The following is a 22459-nucleotide window of genomic DNA, read 5'->3' as shown; positions in this document are numbered from 1 at the left end:
GAGACAAACGGTTAAGCACCTTATAACGTGATGATAAAGTGGGACATTAAGCTTTCATTTGTCTCACCACCATCTCAAGTGTTGATTTATCAAAGCTAGCAGAAGCTAGCTAAAACTACACCGTTGTAACGTTGGCATGCTAACGGTGGCTAACGGGGAGCAGCAATAAATACACAAACATTATTATCAACAAATGAACAATAATAATAAACACAGCTTTGACTCACCGCTTAGTGCAGATAAATAATCACCAGGGTTACGAAACGTAAACAAAACCGCAGTGTTGTTGTTAGCATTAGCATTAGCATTAGACCCAAGTGTTGCTAAGCTCCTCCTTTTCCTCTGCAGGGAAAACTAATCGATGATCAAAGAGTCTCAACAAGCAGATCACAGATTCTCTGATCCTTCTTATCTTTCACAGGACTTCTGTTCATTCATTTATTCTCAACACATTGTTTATGATTTTATATTCATTTATATTCATTTAGGGGCGGCAGTGGCTCAGGGGTAGAGTGGCCGGGTAGAGGGAACTGGAAACCGCAAGGTTCCTAGTTCGATCCCGGGCTGGGGCGCTCTCCCAGAGTTAGTGTAGAAGTGTCCTTGAGCAAGACGCTGAACCTCTAATAGACCCCTTAACAGACGACGTCACACTGGCTGCACGCAGCCAGTATGCGCGCAACGAAACCCATTATATCAGGTCTCGTTAGGACGCGTCTCACTAGCCAACACACACAAGAGGGGGTTGGGGTGTGCTGAAACCAGTGCACCCCGAAACAGGTTGGGAATTGATTGCATGAAACAATCACCTGTGCGTTCAGGCTCAATGTTAGTAAACAAATAATTGGTCTATTGCTCCTGATGAGCAGGTTGGTGCCTTGCATGGTTTCCTCCGCCATCGGTGTATGAATGTGTGTGTGAATGTAATGTACTATGTACAGCGCTTTGGATAAAAGCGCTATATATGGGTCTAAGTACCCGTATCTTCCGTATATATATATATATATATATGGCACCTTTTACCATTTACTTTTCTACAACTCATTTATAAATTAAGTGTCTGTCAGTTTTACCAATAACCTGAAAATATGTTCAAATATATACAATATATTGATTATCTTGGTAGTAACCTTGGTAGTTGGTAGTAACTTATTTTTATTTACTCCACTGCGCCCTCTACAGATCTGGAGGATTTGAACTTACCATTAAACAAATCTGTAGAGAGCACTGTGGAGTAAATAGAAATAATTTCCGTCTCGGGGACATATTTTATTTTCTGCCCAAAAAGTGTATTTTACAGAGAAGGTGGGGTGCTGAGAGGCTTAGCCTGGTTCACATAATCTCTCAAGAACAGATTCAGAGGTAAAACAAAACACAGCAGAGGGCGCTGTTTGTCTTTTTTTTTGACGATGGGTTCCCAGATTGTGGTTCACATGACGCTCGTCTGTCACACGCGTCATGGCGCAACTTGTTCATGTTTTTGGCATTCTTTTCTATTAACCCGTACATCTACATAAACGTTCAAATGTATAATATAAAGTTCTTACCCTACGGCCATGGACGTAACAAGTTGAAACGCTTGGGTCTAATTACCCGTATCTTCTTTATTGTCCAATAAAAAGCATTTTAATTCGATCGGCGGTCATTTTCTCATAGAGTTAAAATGTATGATAGTGAAATACACCTCACAACCGATAGGGTCGTGTAGTTGAAAGTATATGAAAGACATTTTGAGAAAATGGCCACCGAACGGATTAAAATGCTTTTTATTGAACACTACGGAAGATACGGGTACGTAGACCCAAGCGTTTCAACTTGTTACATCCATGGCCGTGGGGTCAGTACTTTATATTTGAAATATGAACGTTTACGTAGATGTGGGTTGTAAATGGAGAAAGTGACAATAAACCAGGAACAAGTTGCCTAATCTACTGCTCTACATACTGTGTTGTTGTTGTGCCCCCTAGTGGACTGCAGTCACTCCTGCACTATTGAGTAGCCTCGTTGCTTGTTTACCAGCCTTTAATGGGACCGGAAGTTCAGAAGCTGTTTGGCATTGGTTGACAGAGAACATTTGTCACAGTTTGTTCATCTCTATATATCTCTATATCCTCCCCCCCCCCCCCCACATACTCAGCTGTAACAATCATCCCACAAATACATGTTGTAATTGTTCCTACCAACGGGGAACCATCGTACAAGACACCGTATCCGTATCCGCTCTAGACCGGATATGCAAACCACGAAGTGAATCGTCACCATGCAGTCATGTGTTTATCAGACTGACTGACTGACTGTGTTTCACTTTCATTTATCTGGAACTAACACCACGAACACACTGAGTGAGTCTCTACGTTTAATTACAATATTAAGTCATCTAAATACTCAACTAGATCTTTACAGAATATAGTATATAGAGATGAAACTATAGACTAAAGTTATAGACGGGACACACGTCAGATTAAGATGGGATCCTAAACTAAAATGTCATGTTTTATGTCAGCTCTGGCTGCATAATCTAAAGTGTCAGTGAGTGAGTTATGTGATGTGTACTTAGAGCTACAAACGAGTTATTTATAACCGTTTATATTACATGTATTGGAAAGTTATCAGCAGTGGTCTGGTGTAAAAAAGTACATTTTTACTTTAAGTAAAAGTATCGATACTGCAATGTAGAAATACTCTGTTACAAGCCTTTAAAGTCCAGAATTCAAAATTTACTTGAGTAAAAGTACACAAGTATTGGTATCAAATATACTTTATAAGTACAAAAGTAAAAGCAGTCATTATGCAGAATGTCCCATTTCACAAGTTTTATAAAGTATAAACAATATTTTGAAAATAGAAGATCTACAAGCTCATGGCGCATTGTGAGCTTATAGATCGGCTATTTTCAAATGGCCGAAATGTATATAGTGCTGAAGTGGGTAATGTATGTTTTGTAATAATAATCAAAATAAGGTTTTCAAATAATAGTAGTGGAGTAAATGTGCAATATTTGCCTCTGAGTAGTGGAGTAGAAGTAGAAGTACTGAAAATTCGAAATACTCCAGTAAAGTTAAAAGTACCTAAAAATTGTACTTATTTACAGTACTTGAGTAAATGTACTCAAGTACTGATCGGTGGCCATTTTCTCACAGGGTTACAATGTATCAGAGTGCAATACACCTCCCAACCGATAGGGTAGTTGAAAGCATATGGAGAAAATACGGAGAAAATGGCCACCGATCAGATTAAAATGCTTTTTATTGAACAATACGGAAGATACGGGTACTTCTGAGGGCCCGAACATAATGTTAACATCCATGGCCATGAGTGTAGCACTTTATATTTGAAATATGAACGTTTATGTAATGTATGGACCAAAGAGGGAGAAAGTGCAAACAACAGGTTGAAGTTCATCCATGACTCATGATGTGACAGTCATGTTTCAGGGCTAGTAAACATACAGCATTGATAGGACTTTCTCCTCTCTTAGGATATTCTTTAATATTATTTATTATTATTATTATTATTATTTGTAAACATAGAGCTTTGATAGGACTTGCTCCTCTCTTAAGATAATAATAATAATAAGCTATTCTCTCTTAAGATATTCTTTACACTAGATTTTTTCGGAACAGCGAAGACTCACGACATTCACAGCAAATAGCAGATCTACAAGCTCACAATGTGCCGCAATGCATTGTGAGCTTGTAGATAGGCTAGGGTCAAAGTACACTAAGGTCAAAGTATTTACACACTTTATCCTGTAAGTGCTCAGGAGGTCTATGTTTTCTTTTAAGTAAAGCATTTTTACAACTTGTCCCTAGAAGTCACACTGCTACAGTGGTCGTACTTACACCATTCTGGAACGTATTTCCATGAACTATGATGTGTATAAATTGTGAACATTTCATATTTTTATTAGAGAATGTGCAAATGAAGACAGTAAAAACAATAATCACTGCACAGGCACGTAGCATAAAACAGGAGCAAAGTCCATTAGCCTATCTTAACAATGTTTATTTCAACATCAAACTGTACTTTAAGCCCTTGGTTCTCAATATGGGGTCCGGGGACCCCCAGGGGTACTTGAGGGAGTTCCAGGGGGTCTCCAGCTAAATGATGGATAGTTAACCAAATGGACCCTTATGGGTCTGTAACTCTCAGAGTGTACAAATGACGGGTCCATTTGGTTCCATTTGTACACTCTCAGAGTTACATTAACATTGATTTTACAATATAAATTGGGGTCCCAGAGATTCCATTAAATGGGGGTCCCGTAGCCTAATGCATGTCAAACTGGGGGGTCCTTGAAATTAAAATGGCTGAGAATCACTGCTAGAGCCCTAAACATCTTCTCTTCTGGGGGGTCCCTGGCATATCTTTTCAAATGGCGGTCCGTGGGCTAATAAGTGTCAATTTGGGGGTCCTTGACATGAAAAAGTTTGAGAACCACTGCTTTAAGCGTGGCCTATCTCGGGTTACTTTGAAAGGCATAGCTCAGAACGGTTACATTCTAGAGTTTTATTTATGCAGCACAATTTAGGCATCTAGCAGAGACTCTTAATCCAGAGCGACCAGAGGCACTGCCTCTACAGCAGGGTGTAGAGGCAGTGCCTCTACACCAGGGGGCAGGCAACCTTGGGCCAGGGTGCCAACATTGGCACAGGGATCGCTGGCACACTGGGTAATAAGAGTGAGAGAGAGGATTTTTGGTTTAAAATTAAATATATATTTTTAATGTAGTTAATTAAATTAAGTCCCCTCCCTCACATCTGTATGCAAATTACATCCTGCACACAACTCTACATTAAGTCTGGGAGATAGAGATCTTCAGATAAAGCACTGCTAGTCGTTCCAAAGTCCAGGTTCAAAAGATAAGGAGACCGGATTTTGCAATTAAAGCTACAGTACACTTTAGAACAGCCTGTCTAAGGAATCCCTTCTTAAAACATATTTCTGCAAAGTTGCTTTTAATGTTTTATCCTTTCAATTTTAACTGTATTACGGCAACTCTGTTATTATTTTTTTTGTGTGAATACTTTTGAAAAGTGCTATACATACAAATATAGTTTTATTATTATTATTGATGTTACTAATGACCTCACGATTGTTGTGTCTTTCTTAAAGGATTATCAGTATGACGAGCAGAAATGATGAACCTGAAGACATGGACATTGTGAGTGGTTGAAATGTTTTGACACAAGTATAATAGTCCAGAAGAGATTTCATTTGATCATTTGAATAATATTATATTGAAACAACATATTCATTCAGTTAACTATACTGTGCATGTAAATATCACTAGTCTTCAGAACAGCAACTTATTTGATATTCACATCAACATTATTCATTTTACTTTTTTCTTTTGTGGTTGGTTGCTACAGGACGAACAACCTCGTTCTCTCAAGGTAAATATCTGTCTATTATAAGTTCTCTGTAAAACATTTACCATGAAGTACATATTCATTCAGTTAACTATACTGTGTAATGTAAATATCATCTTCAGAACAGCACTTCTTTTATATTCACATCAACATGCTGCATGTCAGGCCAATTAGTTTGATTTGTTAACTCTTTCTTTGACATTATTTTTGTGGTTTGTTTCTAATAGGACGATGCAGGCCAACAACCTCAGGCTTCAGAGCGCTACTCCGACTGGAACACCCACAGGGTAGATATCTGTCTATTATACGTTCTCTGTAAACATTTACCATGAAGTACAGATCCATTTCAGTTGACCATTTTAGTAAGGTACAGTACATGACCACGGTGCAACCCTCTACTGTCTTTCTTTAGACTACAGGGTCAAGTGTGGAGGATCCTCCTATTGTCTCCCAACCCCTTTCAGCCAGTACAGTGGTGAGGCAACAGGTACACACACACACACACACACACACACACACACACACACACACACACACACACACACACACACACACACACACACACACACACACACACACGTCTAACTCAAATCTTTGCTTCTGGTGGTCCCTGGAACAAAATATACATTGAGATGGGGGGGGGGGGGGGGGGTGGATCTATTTTAACCAATTAGATTGCTTGGTCGGACTTTTTGATTGATTTTAAAAACAGACAAAACAGCACGAGTACAGTCAAACACTTCTCTAAAAAGTCTAAAAGGATAACATTAAAAAAGTCCTTGCGGTCTTGTTTCTGTTGGGGTCCTATGTATTCAATTCATCAGCATAACATAAAAAATAACACAAATTCAGTATCATCACAAATATAAAACACTATATGAAAAAAAAATGGGGGGGTCATCACCTGTCTAAGGGAGTGAGACAGGTGTGTGATAATTAGTGATAATTACCTCCCCCTTTGGCCACCTGAAAGGCCTGTTTTAAAGGAAGCCAGTGAACCACATTTTTTAAGGCGACGGCATTCCACACTTGGGTGGCATTGCTGTAGAAAGAGAATAGGTGGGTGACTATTGACTGTGTGTGTGTGTGTGTGTGTGTGTGTGTGTGTGTGTGTGTGTGTGTGTGTGTGTGTGTGTGTGTGTGTGTGTGTGTGTGTGTGTGTGTGTGTGTGTGTGTGTGTGTGTGTGTGTGTGTGTGTGTGTGTGTGTGTGTGTGTGTGTGCGTGCGTGCGTGCGTGCGTGCGTGTGTGTGGTGACATTAACGCTTCTCATTGTGTTTTGGTTTCCGTCTCAGACTGGAGGAGGAGAGATGGATGTAGATCATGGATGGAACACTGGTTCTGACAACAGACCGACCTCTATGACCCATCGGACTTCTCTGAATTCTGATGCACAAACAGAGAGGCCTCCTCAGTCCCCTACTGCCATGCCAGAGCCTTTTAATGTGGTAAAATAGTTATCCTAAATCATGGCCTTTTAATGTTGTGCAGTAAAGCCACATGCTATAAAGTAGATTTGTTTACCATGTTTTTTTCAGGGTGAAGGGACTTCAAATGAAAACACAGGAAGAAAAGCAGAACTTTTTGTTCTAGATTGGCCACAGGATGAACCATTACAGAAACGTCTACTGCAAAAAGCTCTGCAGACTTGGTTCAACAAAAATGAAAATATGCCAGACACAAGTTGCACCATTGAAAGTCTCTCAGATTTGTGTGCTGAGGTCATAATTCAACCTGCTTCAGGTACAATATGTACTTTATTATTGAGTTACAAGTATTAATGATAAATCCCACATAATCACCATTAAGTATGACATTTATTCCACCAGTCTTTCTTTGGACAAATTAATCATGTGGTGTTTTTCTTACTTAAAGCTCTGGAACATCTTCTGGTGTCACAAGAAATAATCCTGCCAGTAAAAGGCAAGAAAACAGCGAAAATACAGTTTCTGCCAGCAGCAGAGATTAAGACTCACACACCAGACAGCAGTTCACTGGCCGTTCATTCTCCATTACCATCAGCTGCACAAGATGTACGTACTGTGCTGTGCAGCGAACTGGTTTGAATTGAATACATACAAATGTAGGTGACAATTTAATGAATTTCATATTCATTCCAGGTGAAACCCCACATGGATGCACAGAGTACTGCTGCTGATCCAAGAGGTCAGAAGACAGACGTCAGCGACCCGACCCCTCAGAGAGGTCAGGAGACAGAGGCTAACGTCCCGTCCCCTCAGAGAGGTCAGGAGACAGAGGTCAACCTCCCGTCCCCTCAGAGAGGTCAGGAGACAGAGGTCAACGTCCCGTCCCCTCAGAGAGGTCAGGAGACAGAGTTCAGCGTCCCCTTCCCTATGAGCCACTTTGTATATCTGAACCAGGCCTACAGAGAGGAAATGAAACGCATCGAACGAGAGAACGGGGTTTCAATCACAGCCGAGCTGAAGGTGTCCTTTGAAGTTGACCAGAAGAACAACAGAAGTTCATTGAATCCTGAACGTGCTCTCGCCGAGTTCACAAATCTGGCTCAGCAGCGCTTAGGTGATTTCGGCAGCGTCACCGTTCCTCTGAAGCACGCGGATCAGGGAGACTGGAAGCGCATGCTTCAAAACATCCAGCGAGAAGAGTCCAAGCTGGTGCTCACTGCATCCTGCGGAGAGATGACCGTGAGCGGGCCATCCAAGAGTGTGGGTGAAGTCCGCCAGTCCTTACAAATACCACAGAGCAGCTTTTCAGATGCACCCTCTCAGCAAGATCGTCACAGAACAACACAGGAGATCGGCATGGTCAAGAAGGACCCTTCGGTCTCTGGCGGGCTGACCGTGGATAAGTGCCACTGGACGGTAATAACTACAACATTGGGAAAGACACTAGCGGACATAAAAACGAAGTATAATGTGTCATTAGAGCCAGAGAAGCTCTCTCGGGATAAAATCACAGTTCGGGTGAAACCTGCCAGCAGCAGCAGCAGCAGCGCTGTAGCATCCAACTCCCTGGAGAGTCATGCGTTCAGAGCTCTGCTGCGTCTCTACCAGAAGGTTGTGACATCCACCATGAGCTCCTCCCTACAGCTCCCCGACCAGGAGGCCCAGAAGGTGGCAGACAAGCTTCAAGACAAGTCCGCTCTCCATCATGGTGTCGGTGTTCAAGATGATCATGGCTCCTGGACCGTCTTAGGGTCATCACATAACCAAACACAGGGCCCCACACCTGATGCCGTGCAGCGTGAGCTGGGTAAGCCTGTGTTTAAAGAACACGACAAGATCGGACACTTGAGCTACAGCAACGAGACGAGTGCTGGAACAGCCACGGTGGCCGGAGCTACAGCTGAAACAGAAACTAAAGAAAAATGTCCTATATGTATGGAAAATGGTCCCCAAATGGAAAAACTAAAATGCGGCCACGAACTTTGTACGGACTGTAAGATACAGATGGTGGAAAAAATGGGGCCCGTCTGTCCTGTGTGTAAAGACGTCTTTGGGAAGATAGAGGGAGATCAGCCACATGGATCCATGACATGGAATTCTTCTCGCTATCCCCTGCCTGGATTCCCTCGCTGTGGCACAATAACCATCAACTATAACATCCCAGGTGGAACACAGACGGTAAAAACCTGTAGTTCAGAAAATTATAATCATACTGTCTGTCTGTTGTATGTTAATTGTGGATATATTAATGCATTTTAAACACTCGCCCTGTACAGGAGAAACATCCCAACCCCGGAAAGCACTATTACGGCACTCAAAGAACAGCTTATCTACCGGACAACAACGAGGGCAAGGAGGTGGTCAGGCTGTTGAAGAAAGCGTTTGACCAGAAGCTCATCTTCACCGTGGGGACCTCGGTGACCACTGGGAATGAGGACCAGGTGACCTGGAATGACATCCACCACAAGACCAACATGAGTGGAGGACCACAAGGGTACAGAGTACTTCTGTTAAACATTGTTTTTCTGAAGGGTTTCTGTAGGACAGTGGTTCTCAAGCTGTGGGTCGGGGGTCCCCAGATGATTAGCTTAATGTCCAACATAGTTTTCTCACTCAACCGTAAACAAACCAACATACAGTATAAGCGTATACTGGGTATCTGCACATTTATAAAGTTACAATTTAAGGCCTTTTAAGACCTTTTTAATACCTAAGTAAATACATAAAAATAAGACCATTACTCTGTCAAAAGTAATCAAACTATACCGTAACAACTGGTCAAAATGTGCCAAATTGTCAAATAATATAAGAAAGAGGCAAAACATTTGAAAATAGCTGATCTACAAGCTCACAACGCCAGCTTGTAGATCTGCTATTTTCAAAATAAATGTCTATGGAACAGAGTCAAACGAAATGTAATGCCTCAATGCCTACAATTCCATGTGCTTATCAGGGTGGGGGGTCCCCAGTTCAAATATGATTATTTTGAGGGGTCTCCAGTTCAAATATGATTATTTTGAGGGGTCTCCAGTTCAACTATGATTATTTTGAGGGGTCTCCAGTTCAAATATGATTATTTTGAGGGGTCTCCAGTTAAAATATGATTATTTTGGGGGGTCGCAGCCTGAAAAGGTTGAAAACCACTGCTGTAGGACTACTGTGATTTCATGTGACATGAAATAAATACTCGGCCATGTTGTGTGTTGTTCCCACAGGTTTGGTTACCCTGACGACGGCTACCTGAGCAGAGTGAAGGCTGAGCTGAAGGCTAAAGGCATCGAATGATTATTACTTCAAAACTTAAGTAATCCTGGTATCCCTATTTTGCACACGCCGAAAAATGGCCCAAAAATAAAAAATGTTTGAAAATAGCAGATTCACAAGATCATAGTGCATCATGTTGCGAGTTGCGACATGTTGTAAGATCTGCAATTTTAGCTTTATGACGAAGTATATAGTGCTCAAGTGGCTAATGAGGATTTAGCATGGCACTTTACTCTTTACTGGGAAGAATCTGAGTGTGATCATCACAATGTTGAAATAATACTAATAATATACTATGATACTGAATTCCTCTGATTTGGAATATGTATGTAGAGCAAAGAGTAGATTTCTAAGGCTCATTGACAACACAAGATACTTTGTATAGTAAACAAAGTATAATAGTATATTAATGTTTATGATTTGTGCTGATGTAAGTGATAATGTTTTTGTCCTAAGTCCTAAATAGTTGTATATTGTGATTGCTATAAGGTGTTTGTTCAGTAACAGGGATCTCACCATCTCTCCAGCTCTTAAGTAAACATAAAATACAGGATACACAAGTGAAATAATTAGAAGTGATGAAACAAACTGACTGACACAAACTCCTGATTTGAACCCACCTTACAATGTATTTTATGTTACTATTTATAAGAGCTGGAGAGAGCTGTTACTGAACAAACTCTATATAGCATGCTATTACATACCAAGATTATCAATGTATCATATACAATAGCTATCATTGGAACATAGAGCTTTATCTTTTTTACAATCTTAGTTTTAACAAAGAAATATCTCTTACAGCACCTTTCATGTCCTAGCTCAGGGATGTTTTGACTTGGTTTGGTTTGTCTCAATGTTGCACTAATTAAGTGTCTCTGGACTACATGCAGTAACACATCAGCTCATTATCAAAGATAGTAGGTCTTTGTTTAAAGGGACATTATTTGTGAATCTAATAAATGAGGGAAGTGACTAAAAATTACATTACAACAATCTTCATTATGTTCCACTATTACGGCTTTGTTGTATTCTTGATTCTAATTGGTTAATCAAGGGATCCTGTTCTGCCTCTTGTCTACCTTGCTGTGGAGGGAAATAAAAAAAAAATCATTTTCAAATCAATATTTTGTGTCAAATGATTGATTTTTTTGTTTACAAGTAGCTGTTAAAAGAGCAGGAGCAATAAGACAATGTATAAGAATGATTATTCAGGTCATAGGTTTCACTCTCTCCACAGTTGATCTCCACTTCTATCAGTTACAGAATTATGTTCCTGATCTGTTAATCTGTTGGTAATGATGCATCTTTTAAACATATTACTGGAAGGTTCATATTAACAGGACCATACATAGCATCATATTTGATTACACAAAGTTAAGGAAAAAATGTGTATTTGAATCTGTAGTTTTAATTAACTAATATTGTTAACAACAAAAAATATTATCTTATCGGGGTCCCTCACCCCAAATCTGTTGAAATGGGGGGTCCGTGGGACAAATTTGGGGGTCCTTGACATGACATTATGATTGAGAACCACTGTATTAGATATCTGTGTGTTCACCGCCTTCACATCTGGAAAGCCAGGAACAGAACAGGTAAATGGAAACCCTGCTTCCCAGAGGTGGCAATGTACTCAACTGTGCTCCAGTAAAGTAGAAATACCTGAACATTTTAATGTTCAGGTATTTTTACTTTACTGGAGTATTTCCAATCTTCGATATTTTTACTTCACTACTCCACTACATCTCTTAGGCAAATATTGTACTTTTACTCCACTACAATTATTTGAAAACTCTAGTTACTAATTACTTTGTAGATTTGGATTATTATTACAAAACATGCATTAACCACTTAAGCTCTTTGCCCATTTGAAAATAGCCGATCTACAAGCCCACAATGCGGCGCGACACGTTGTGGGCTTGTAGATCGGCTATTTTCAAAGGATTTTTAGCAGATTTTATAACACGTGTGACTTGTGCAATTGGACATTCTGCATAATGACTACTTTTCTTTCGTACTTTAAATATATTTCAACAACAGTACTTTTGTACTTTTACTCAAGTGCATTTTGAATACCAGATTTGTACTTGTAACAGAGTATTTCTACATTGCAGAATTGATACTTTTATCTAAGTAAAATGTTTTAGTACTTCTTCCATCACTGCTGCTTTCATTCTGTCCTAATCATCTGAGACAGAGAGGTCAGTGTTGTACTTCTATCAGTATGTCCAGAGCTCACACTCAACGTTTCTCATGGAAGGAAATGAAGATGAGGAGAAGGAAGCGATGAAGAGGTGATGATAGGAGGATAGGGACCATGATGGGCCCTATCCTGCACGGCATCTTACCCCTGTATGATGCCTAAACGTATTAGACATGTTTTACTGCTACAAACTCTCAACACGTGGATGTAGATCAGCTATTTTCACTATTTTAAAATGTTTTTCAAAATCGTAAAAAAAAATTAGGCTAATACGTTTAGGCATAAGGGGTAAGGCGCAATATAGGACCCTTTATCTGTTTCTCTTTTCTCACTGAAGCGTCTGATTCAATTTGTTTCCACCACACATAGCTGTAGTTATAGCAACAGGGTGGACAGTGTGTATACATTACATACCAGTGTCTCTCAAACTTTTTCATGTCAAGGACCCCCAAATTGACATGTTAGTTTGGCAGCGGACCCCCATCTGAAAATGTTTTGTGCCAGGGACCCCCTGCAGAGAAGATTTGTGTAAAAGGGATAAGAAATCAAGATTATTCAAGATTTTCCAAACATTTTCGATATTTAAAAGAAATGTTCAAAAATAGCAGATGTACAGGCTGTGAGCTTGTAGATCTGCTATTTCGGAATAGCCAACATATAAATGGAAAAAGTGGTTGAAATGATTGTGATTCTGTTAACTATACGGTACACAAGGACCCCTGGGGGTCCCCGGACCCCACTTTGAGAACCACTGGTGAATACAACTCTGATGGATGACAACTAGACAATATTATTGAGGGTCAATCCCACCACCCAAAAATAACATGAAAAACACTCACATGCATGAGATTTGTCATTATTCTTATAAATACGAATATTGATTTAAAAAAAAAAACAGTTTTGAAATCTGAATGCCAGGTTGTGATACAATGTTTAAAGTGGGCCTATTCAGTCTTTCTCCAGGTTATTACGGATGTCAAGATATAATGAAGAAAGCGTTTATAATATGCGATGACAACCACTCATTAATTCACTTGACACCATATAGCCTACCAGTTTGTATACAGTATGTGCATAGACGGATTAAAGTGAAAACGGGCCCTGTGCACAAAATCGCAACGGACCCCCCCCCCTCCCCCCCGCGCGCGCAGCGCGCGCGGATTTTTTTGCGGTTATTGCGGTTATATTGGGCGTTTTTGGGTTACTTTATTTCGGTTTTAGGGTTAGGGTTAGGGTATATATATATATATATTATGTATATTATATATATATTTTTAAAAGCCTATTAAATCCAAGGCCCCCCATTGGCTCAGGGCCCTGTGCATGTGCACACTTTGCCCAAGCCATAATCCGTCCCTGAGTATGTGTAGCAGATTTATATATATATATATATATATATATATATATATATATATATATATATATATATATATATATATATATATATATATATATATATATATATATATATATATATATATATATATATATATATGATTATGTCTGAAAGAAAGGGTTAATATGTAAATAATGATTGCATTATTGGCTACAACCAGAGTGTAGAAGAGAGAGTAACGTCACGCTCTGATCTCGCCGCAAAGCAGGCTGCTATGGTACGCTAGCGTCATAACCTCTATGCCCTCTACATTTTGGTTAATGGTAAGTTCAAATCCCCCAGATCTGTAGAGGGCACTGTGGAGTAAATACAAATAATGTCCGTCTCGCTGACATATTTTATTTTCTGCCCAAAAAGTGTATTTTACAGAGTAGGTGGGGTGCATTTAGGCGTGCGGGGTTGGAGAATAGACTTTCAACAACACAAAACAGCCTTTGCTTCGGTGAGTAGCGAAATGGTTTAGTTTATTTTCACTACACTTGAACGCTGGCAGGGCAGTGGAATTCCTTGTATATGCGCAGAGCGAGGGGTCTTCCAGAGCGTTAGAGGGAACTCACTAAAGCTCTGAACCAGAGCTACAACTTGACACACTACCTCTCCTCTTTTTACTTCCCCAGTGGAGAGAGAGGCATGTTACTCCTCCGAGGTGGAAAGACTGGTGATGCGAGGTTAGTAGGTGCCGTTGCTGAATCCGTGTATGCAGCGTTCAGTTGATACACGGATTTAACTGTGTAACATAATTCTCATGAGCTGGCTCTTATAGAGTTGGTTTTGAAGAACTGAAATAGAACCTGGAGCAGCGATGTCCTCCCTGTTTAATGTTGTCTTTGCATTTGTAGAGCGACATGTATTTAGCCTGGATGATGTTTGCCCTTATTTTACTTGTGTCAAGTATTCTTGTAATATTTATTTTTGAACACTTATATATTCCAGATGCAAAACACTATGACCCACACAAAACATAGAGTTATAATGACACACACCCAAATGTTTTCATTTGGCGCAACCGGCGCAGCCCCCATTATGCAAACACAATCGTCACCAGTCGTATGTTTTTACAGTTACTGTCTTTCACTTTCATTTATCCGGAACTACGAACACATGTGAGTCTTCTACGTTACAATAATAGTCATCTAGATTCTAAATACTCAGGTAAATATTTAAAGACTATAGACGAAACTATAGACGGGACAAACGTCAGATTAAAATGGCATTAGAATTTGTTCAAAAATCACAAGGGAATGGGATCCTCCTAACTATAAATGAAATGAAATGCTTTAGCCATGGTTCACATGTCGGTCGTCTGTCACGACCGTCATGGCTGAACTTCAACCTGGTGTTTGCACTTTTTCCATTTAGGGTCCATACATCTACATAAACGTTCAGATTTAACATATTAAGTGCTTACCTCATGGCCATGGATGTTACAATTATGTTCGGGCCCTCAAAAGGACCCGTATCCTCCGTATTGTTCAATAAAAAGCATTTAAAATCGAACGGCGGCCATTTTCTCATAGAGTCATAATGTATTAGAGTGCAGTACACCTTCCAACCGATAGGGTCGCGTAGTTGAAAGCATATGGAGGAAATACGAAGGAAATGGCCACCGATCGGATTAAAATGCTTTTTATTGAACAATACAGAATATTCAGGTACTTCTGGGAGCCCATACATAATTATAACATCCGTGGCCATGAGGTTAGCACTTTATATTCGACATCTGACTGTTTATGTAGATGTACGGACCGTAAATGGAGAAAGTGCAAAACACCAGGTTGAAGTTCATCCATGACGGTCATGTTTCAGGATAACTTATGTCTTCAATGGCTGGCTCTGGCTGGTATAATGGAAAGTAACTGAACGAGTTGTCATGTAGCCTAACTGTACAGCTAAAAACAAGCCTCGTTTCAAAGACTGACTATCAATGTATGTTTATCGATTTTGATATTTGCAAAATTTGGTATTTTGCAGTGAGGTAAAGTCTAAGCATGTCTGCACTATGTTTCTCAACACAATACATGTACTGTATACTACATGATATAAATTAAACTAAGACAAGTATCATTCAAGAACTTCCCTTCTTTTGTTTTTACTCTCAGTGTGTAGAAATGGCGTCTGCCAGCAGTCTCCTGTCTGAAGAGCAGTTCATGTGTTCTATCTGTCTGGATGTGTTCACTGATCCAATCACCACTCCATGTGGACACAACTACTGCAAAACCTGTATCACACATTACTGGGATAGTAGTGTTGTGTGTCAGTGTCCTCTATGTAAAGAAAACTTCAATGACAGACCAAAATTATGTGTTAATAAAGTCTTCTCTGAGATGGCTGATCAGTTCAGGAAGTCACAACATTCCAGCACAAACCAAGAACCTGCTAAACCAGATGAAGTCTCCTGTGACTTCTGTACTGAACCAAAGCTCAAGGCCGTGAAGTCTTGCCTGGTGTGTCTGGCCTCCTACTGTGAGACTCACCTGGAGCCTCATCAGAGAGTCCCAGCATTTAAACGACACAAACTAATCGACCCTGTAAAGAACCTGGAAGATATTTTGTGTAAGAAACATGACAGACCTCTGGAGCTGTTCTGTAAGACTGACCACACGTGTGTTTGTCAGTTCTGCACCGAGGCAGACCACAAGTCCCATCGCATTGTATCTCTGAAAGAGGCATATGAAGGAAAGAAGGCTGAGCTGGGAAAGACAGAGGCTGAAGTTCAGCAGATGATCCAGGAGAGACAAGTGAAGATTCACGAGGTCAAACACTCAGTACAGCTCAGCAAGAAAGATGCAGACAGAGAGATAGCAGACGGTGTGAAGGTCTTCACTGCTCTGATCAGCTGTATTAAGAGAAGCCAGGCTGAGCTCATGAATGTGATTGAAGAGAAGCAGAAAACAACAGAGAAACAGGCTGAAGGCTTCATTAAAGAGCTGCAACAGGAAATCACTCAGTTAGAGAAGAGAAGCTCTGAGCTTAAACAGCTCTCACACACTGAAGACCACCTCCAACTTCTCCAGAACATTACATCCATCAACACCCCTCCACCCATCAAGGACTGGACAAAGGTCAGTGTCCATCCATCTTCATACGTGGGGACTGTGAGGACAGCTGTGGATCAGCTGAAGAAGACACTCAGTGAAGAGATGGAGAAGCAGAGTCACCTAACAACACAGGTGATTAGTGTCAATAAGGACACGCTCCATCCTGGTGTCAGTGTTCAAGATGATCATGGCTCCTGGACCCTCTTTGGGTTACCCCAGAACCTGGGCCCTGCACTTCATGCCGTACAGCGTGAGCTAGGTAAGCCTGTGTTTAAAGACCACGACAAGAACAAGATCGGACACTTGAGCTACAACAACGAGCCGAGTGCTGGAACAGCCACGGCGGCCGGAGCTACAGCTGCGGGAGAAACCAAAGAAAAATGTCCTATATGTCTTGAAAATCGTCCCCAAATGGAAAAACTAAAATGCGGCCATGAGCTTTGTAAGGACTGTAAGATACGGCTGGTGAAAGTTTCGGGGCCCGTCTGTCCTGTGTGTTATGACGTCTTTGGGAAGATGGAGGGAGATCAGCCACATGGAACCATGACATGGAATTCTTCTCGCTATCCCCTGCCTGGATTCCCTCGCTGTGGCACAATAACCATCAACTATAACATTCCAGGTGGAACACAGACGGTAAAAACCTGTAGTTCAGAAAATTATAATCATACTGTCTGTCTGTTGTATGTTAATTGTGGATATATTAATGCATTTTAAACACTCGCCCTGTACAGGAGAAACATCCCAACCCTGGAAAGCACTATTACGGCACTCAAAGAACAGCATATCTACCGGACAACAACGAGGGCAAGGAGGTGGTCAGGCTGTTGAAGAAAGCGTTTGACCAGAAGCTCATCTTCACCGTGGGGACCTCGGTGACCACCGGGAATGAGGACCAGGTGACCTGGAATGACATCCACCACAAGACCAACATGAGTGGAGGACCACAAGGGTACAGAGTACTTCTGTTAAACATTGTTTTTGTGAAGGGTTTCTGTAGGACAGTGGTTCTCAAGCTGTGGGTCGGGGGTCCCCATATGATTAGCTTAATGTGCAACATTCATCAGTAAACAAACCAACATACAGTATAAGTATATACAGGGTATCTGCACATTTATAGAGTGTCAATTTAAGGCCTTTTAAGACCTTTTTTATACCTCTACAATGACAATAAATACATAAAAATAAGACCATTACTGCGTCAAAATTAATCATAAAACTATACTATAAAAACTGGTAAAAATGTGCCAAATTGTCAAATAATTTAAGAAAGACACAAAACATTTGAAAATAGCTACAAGCTCACAATGCCAGCTTGTAGATTTGCTATTTTCAAAATAATTATCAGAGTCAAACAAAATGTAATGCCTCAACTCCTACAATTCCAAGTGCTTATCAGGGTGGGGGGTCCCCAGTTCAAATATGATTATTTTGTGGTGTCTCCAGTTCAAATATTATTCTGAGGGTTCACAGCCTGAAAAGGTTGAAAACCACTGCTGTAGGACTACTGTGATTTCATGTGACATGAAATAAATACTCGGCCATGTTGTGTGTTGTTCCCACAGGTTTGGTTACCCTGACGACGGCTACCTGAGCAGAGTGAAGGCTGAGCTGAAGGCTAAAGGCATCGAATGATTATTACTTTCATCCTGGTATCCCTATTTTGGACATGCCGAAAAATGGCCCTAAAATGTTTGAAAATAGCAGATTCACAAGGACACAGTGCATTGTGTTGCAACATATTGTAACCTACCGTGTAGATCTGCTATTTTAGCTATATGACGAAGTATATAGTGCTTAAGTGGCTAATGAGGGTTTAGCATGGCAATGTATTCTTTACTGGGGAAGAATCTGAGTGTGATCATCACAATGTTTGTTGAAATAATACTAATATAATAATACTGTGATACTGAATTCCTCTGATTTGGAATATGTATGTAGAGTAAAGAGTAGATTTCTAAGGCTCATTGACAACACAACATACTTTGTATAGTAAACAAAGTATAATAGTATATAAATGATTATGTTTTTTTCTGCTGTAAGTGATAATGTTTCTTTTTCTTCCTAAATAGTTGTATATTGTGATTGCTATAAGGTGTTTGTTCAGTAACAGGGATCTCACCATCTCTCCAGCTCTTTAGGATACCAATTTAATCCAATCAAGAGAGAACTCATACAGGATAAACATGTGAGATAATTAGAAGTGATGAAACAAGTTGTAATTGGAACACAAACTCCTGATTTGAACACACCTGACAATGTATTTTATGTTACTATTTATAAGAGCTGGAGAGATCTGTTACTGAACAAACACTCTATCTATATAGCATGCTATTACATACCATGATTAACAATTTATCTTCTACAATAGCTATCATTGGAACATAGAGCTTACATATTTTACAATCTTTGTTAACAAAGAAATATCACTTACAGCACCTTTCATGTCCTAGCTCAGGGATGTTTTGACTTGGTTTGTTTCAATGCTGCACTAATTAAGTGTCTCTGGACTATAGTAACACATCAGCTCATTATCAAAGATATAGCTCTTTGTTGAAAGGGACATTATTTGTGAATCTAATAAATGAGGAGAGTGACTAAACATTACATTACAACAATCTTCATTATGTTGCACTATTACGGCTTTGTTGAATTCTTGATTCTAATTGGTTAATCAAGGGATCCTGTTCTGCCTCTTGTCTACCTTGCTGTGGAGGGAAATAAAATCATTTTCAAATCAATATTTTGTGTCAAATTAATGATTTCTTTGTTTACAAGTAGCTGTTAAATGAGCAGGACCAATAAGAGAATGTATAAGAATGATTATTCAGGTCATAGATTTCACTCTCCACTGTGATCTCCACTTCTATCAGTTGTAGAATTACGTACTAAATCTAATCAATAACAACAAAGAGATATTGTCCTATTGGGGTCTCTGGCCCCAAGTCTGTTCAAATGGGGCCACAGAGACATTTCATTTTGGAGGTGCTTGACATGAAACGTTTGAGAACCACTGGTGTAAGGCAGTGGTCCTCAAACGTCTTCATGCCAAGGACCCCCAAATTGATATGTATTTGGCCGCGGACCCCACCTGAAAACATATCGTACCAGGGACCCCCCAGAAGCAAAGATTTGAGTTCAAAATGTTCGCCTAATATGGATAAAGTGGTTAAAATGATTGTGACACTACATTAACTAATCTGGCCGGGGACCCACGGGTATCCCCCCCCCCCCCCCTCAAGGACCCCTGGGGGTTCCCAGACCCCACTTTGAGAACCACTGGTATAAGGGACCTCAGGTTTCATGCTCAGCTGCGCTTCAGCACCAGGAGTATAGGTAGCGTAGAGCAAGCTATGAGACACATCTCTTTATTCCCTTTTACTTTTGTACTTACATTCCAGTGGTATAAAGTAACTAAGTACATTTACTTTTACTTTTACTTAACTGCAATTATTTGAAAACTTTAGTTACTACTTACTTTGCAGATAGACATTATTACATTATAAAACATACATTAACCACTTTAGCCATATTTTATACCTAGGCCATTTGAAAATAGCCGATCTACAAGCTCACAACGCGTCGCGACGTGTTGTGAGCTTGTAGATCGGCTTAGTACTTTTAGTACTTTAAGTACATTTGGATACCAATACCTTTGTACTTTTACTCAAGTAAATTTAGAATTCCGGACTTTTACTTGTAACGGAGTGCGTCTACATTGCAGTATTGTTACTTTTACTTAAGTAAAACATTTGAGTACTTTTCCCACCACTGATACATTTTCTAGTCTTGATTTATGTTTGTTGTTTCATGTTTGCTTTGGCAGTGTAAACCTTATGTTTCCTCATGCCAATAAAGCCCTGAGAGAGTTGTGGACCTTTGCCTCCTTGAAGATAAGGCCACACAATATAGCCTAGAGTGGATCTCTTTGAGGTATAATGACTAGTCCATACCCGGTCGACGCATCCGTGGGGGGATATGCACACATGATCTGGCAACCCGGGAGGCAGTTCGTCCCATAGCTCGCGGGGCCATCCCACAGCTGGGCCTGGGCAGCCCCGTAACCATGGCGACATTCTTTTATACAAAAACGCGAATAAACAGCTGTCTGTTGGGGAAATCAAAAACATGGTGCACATGGTAATGGTCAATGGCTGTGTGCAAATTCAGATCAATAGCTCCAGCCACTGAGCAGTGGCGTGCACAGACATTTTGAGGGGCAGGTGCTCAAGTAAATTATACTTTTTTTTGTTTACTTGGTCTGCTCTTTTTCCCCTCTACACCTATACTTCTTTGCCAAAAATAGCCGATCTGCTATTTTTGGCTAAAGTTCTCCTCAGAAAAGGGATGCTAGGTTTCGAGTGGTTATGGTAAAAAGAAAAATCATGTCACATAAATATTTGGCGGACCCCCTGTGGTAACTCTGAGGACCCCCTGTTGAAGACCCCTGCTGTGCCCTTTTTTCAAAAGGGCACTTCTGGTCAAGAGGGCAAAGGGCAGGTGCTCTAGCACCACCTAGAGTCTATCTGTGCACGTCCCAGCCACTGAGGAGAACCGGGCAGAACAATCATTGTCAAATTATAGGAGGATGTTGGATAACATTTGGCCTGCGATTGACACAGGTTTGGAAGTAGGCCTGCTAGGCTCTGATCTTGTGGTGGCCCAACGTTCCCTGTTTGTCACATAGAAGATGTCACTGCAGCTGGTGGAGAACTGCTGTGCAAACTCTGAGGACAGTGAAATGCACAATCTTCATGATTTTGTTATTAGGTGCTGCCTTGTAAGCTTGTTGCATATTTGACTGCAAAAGTTGAAAAATTACTGCGATTTGTTTCACAGATACAATTCCTTTTAATAGCATGAATATTCCTTAGTTTTGATTGTTTTATTTCAAACTTGCTTTGGCAATGTAAACTTTTGTTTCTCGTGCCAATAAAGCTCCTTTGAATTGAATTGAGCAGGATGTAGTCTGTGACGTGCACCAGAGCTGTATAAGAGAGTTATGACACTATAGCGTTGACTCCCATAGTAAGAATGGAATGTGGAAGTGCTCTGTCTATCTCAATGAGATAGTTCCATTGTTTGGAACTACAGCCCATAGGAGCCCGCTTTGCGGTGAGATCAAAGCGTGACGTTACTCTCTTCTACACTCTGACGTGCACATGCTGTGTGGGAGGGCAGAGATGTATATAATACAGGCATGCAAACAGCCCTGAGGTGAAAAGGGTGACAACATGTTTTTTTTTTTCCGGGTCAGGTGTCACACTATTGCCCTATTTGTATTCAAAACGGTTATTGTAGCTGAAAAGCTACAAGTTTGCATGTCTGATTAAAGGACAACTTTGTTTTTTTACATCCAAGGTTTATATTTTAGCTTGTAATTAAAGTAAATTAAAGATGAGTGTCATTTTTTTTTCATTTACTGCTTTCTATAGTTTTGGCAATTTTCGTGATATTTTTTACAGTGGGCGGGGGCATTCTGTCCGGTGGCTAAATATGCCTTTTTTACAAAAAAAAAAAGGTCCTGTGGTCTTTGATGGCCAGATGTGAGTTATTGGGGGCTAGAAGAGCTACTGTAAACAACAATAAAGAAAACACCGGGTTATTGTGTAAAAAAAGACATATTTAGCCACCGGACAAAATGCCCCCGCCCACTGTAAAAAAAGATCGCAAAAATTGCTAAAACTATAGAAAGCAGTAAATTTAAAAAAATGTACACTCATATTTTATTTACTTTAATTACAATCTAAAATATAAGCCTTGG

The 22459-nt window shown here is 40.3% G+C and overlaps 1 protein-coding gene across 3 annotated transcripts; it reads left to right on the top strand.

Annotated features, from left to right (window-relative positions):
- Nucleotides 1–2314: 2314 nt before the first annotated feature.
- LOC311049698 (E3 ubiquitin-protein ligase DTX3L-like) lies at nucleotides 2315–19436 on the top strand. Of its 3 annotated transcripts, XM_084063468.1 has the most exons (12): nucleotides 2315–2339; nucleotides 5113–5161; nucleotides 5370–5393; nucleotides 5597–5656; nucleotides 5782–5856; nucleotides 6663–6815; nucleotides 6906–7110; nucleotides 7243–7400; nucleotides 7488–8601; nucleotides 16955–17331; nucleotides 17430–17647; nucleotides 18261–19436. In XM_084063468.1, exons 2-12 carry the CDS (start codon nucleotides 5123–5125, stop codon nucleotides 18328–18330), a joined length of 2493 nt encoding a protein of 830 aa, XP_083919594.1. In that variant the 5' UTR covers nucleotides 2315–2339; nucleotides 5113–5122; the 3' UTR covers nucleotides 18331–19436. The 3 variants fall into 3 exon arrangements, with proteins under 3 accessions (XP_083919594.1, XP_083919595.1, XP_083919596.1); XM_084063469.1 differs by lacking the exons at nucleotides 16955–17331; nucleotides 17430–17647; nucleotides 18261–19436 and adding exons at nucleotides 9071–9288; nucleotides 10010–11145 and having other exon boundaries at nucleotides 7488–8972; XM_084063470.1 differs by lacking the exons at nucleotides 2315–2339; nucleotides 5113–5161; nucleotides 5370–5393; ... (4 more) ...; nucleotides 7243–7400; nucleotides 7488–8601 and adding an exon at nucleotides 14756–14760 and having other exon boundaries at nucleotides 15757–17331.
- Nucleotides 19437–22459: the final 3023 nt, after the last annotated feature.

This window comes from Gymnoscopelus microlampas (genome assembly GCF_963454915.1).
Source record: "Gymnoscopelus microlampas genome assembly, chromosome: 7".
NCBI lineage: Eukaryota > Metazoa > Chordata > Actinopteri > Myctophiformes > Myctophidae > Gymnoscopelus > Gymnoscopelus microlampas.
Note: the sequence above shows the minus strand (reverse complement) of the source record. Positions and strands in the feature narration are given on the sequence as shown.

Excerpts from the sequence above, each read along its gene's own strand:
- LOC311049698 (XM_084063468.1), top strand. The coding sequence starts at position 5,123 with ATGACGAGCAGAAATGATGAACCTGAAGACATGGACATT. Across the intron at positions 17,332-17,429 it reads TTCCAGGTGGAACACAGACG|GAGAAACATCCCAACCCTGG; the intron begins GTAAAAACCTGT and ends CGCCCTGTACAG. Across the intron at positions 17,648-18,260 it reads ATGAGTGGAGGACCACAAGG|GTTTGGTTACCCTGACGACG; the intron begins GTACAGAGTACT and ends TTGTTCCCACAG.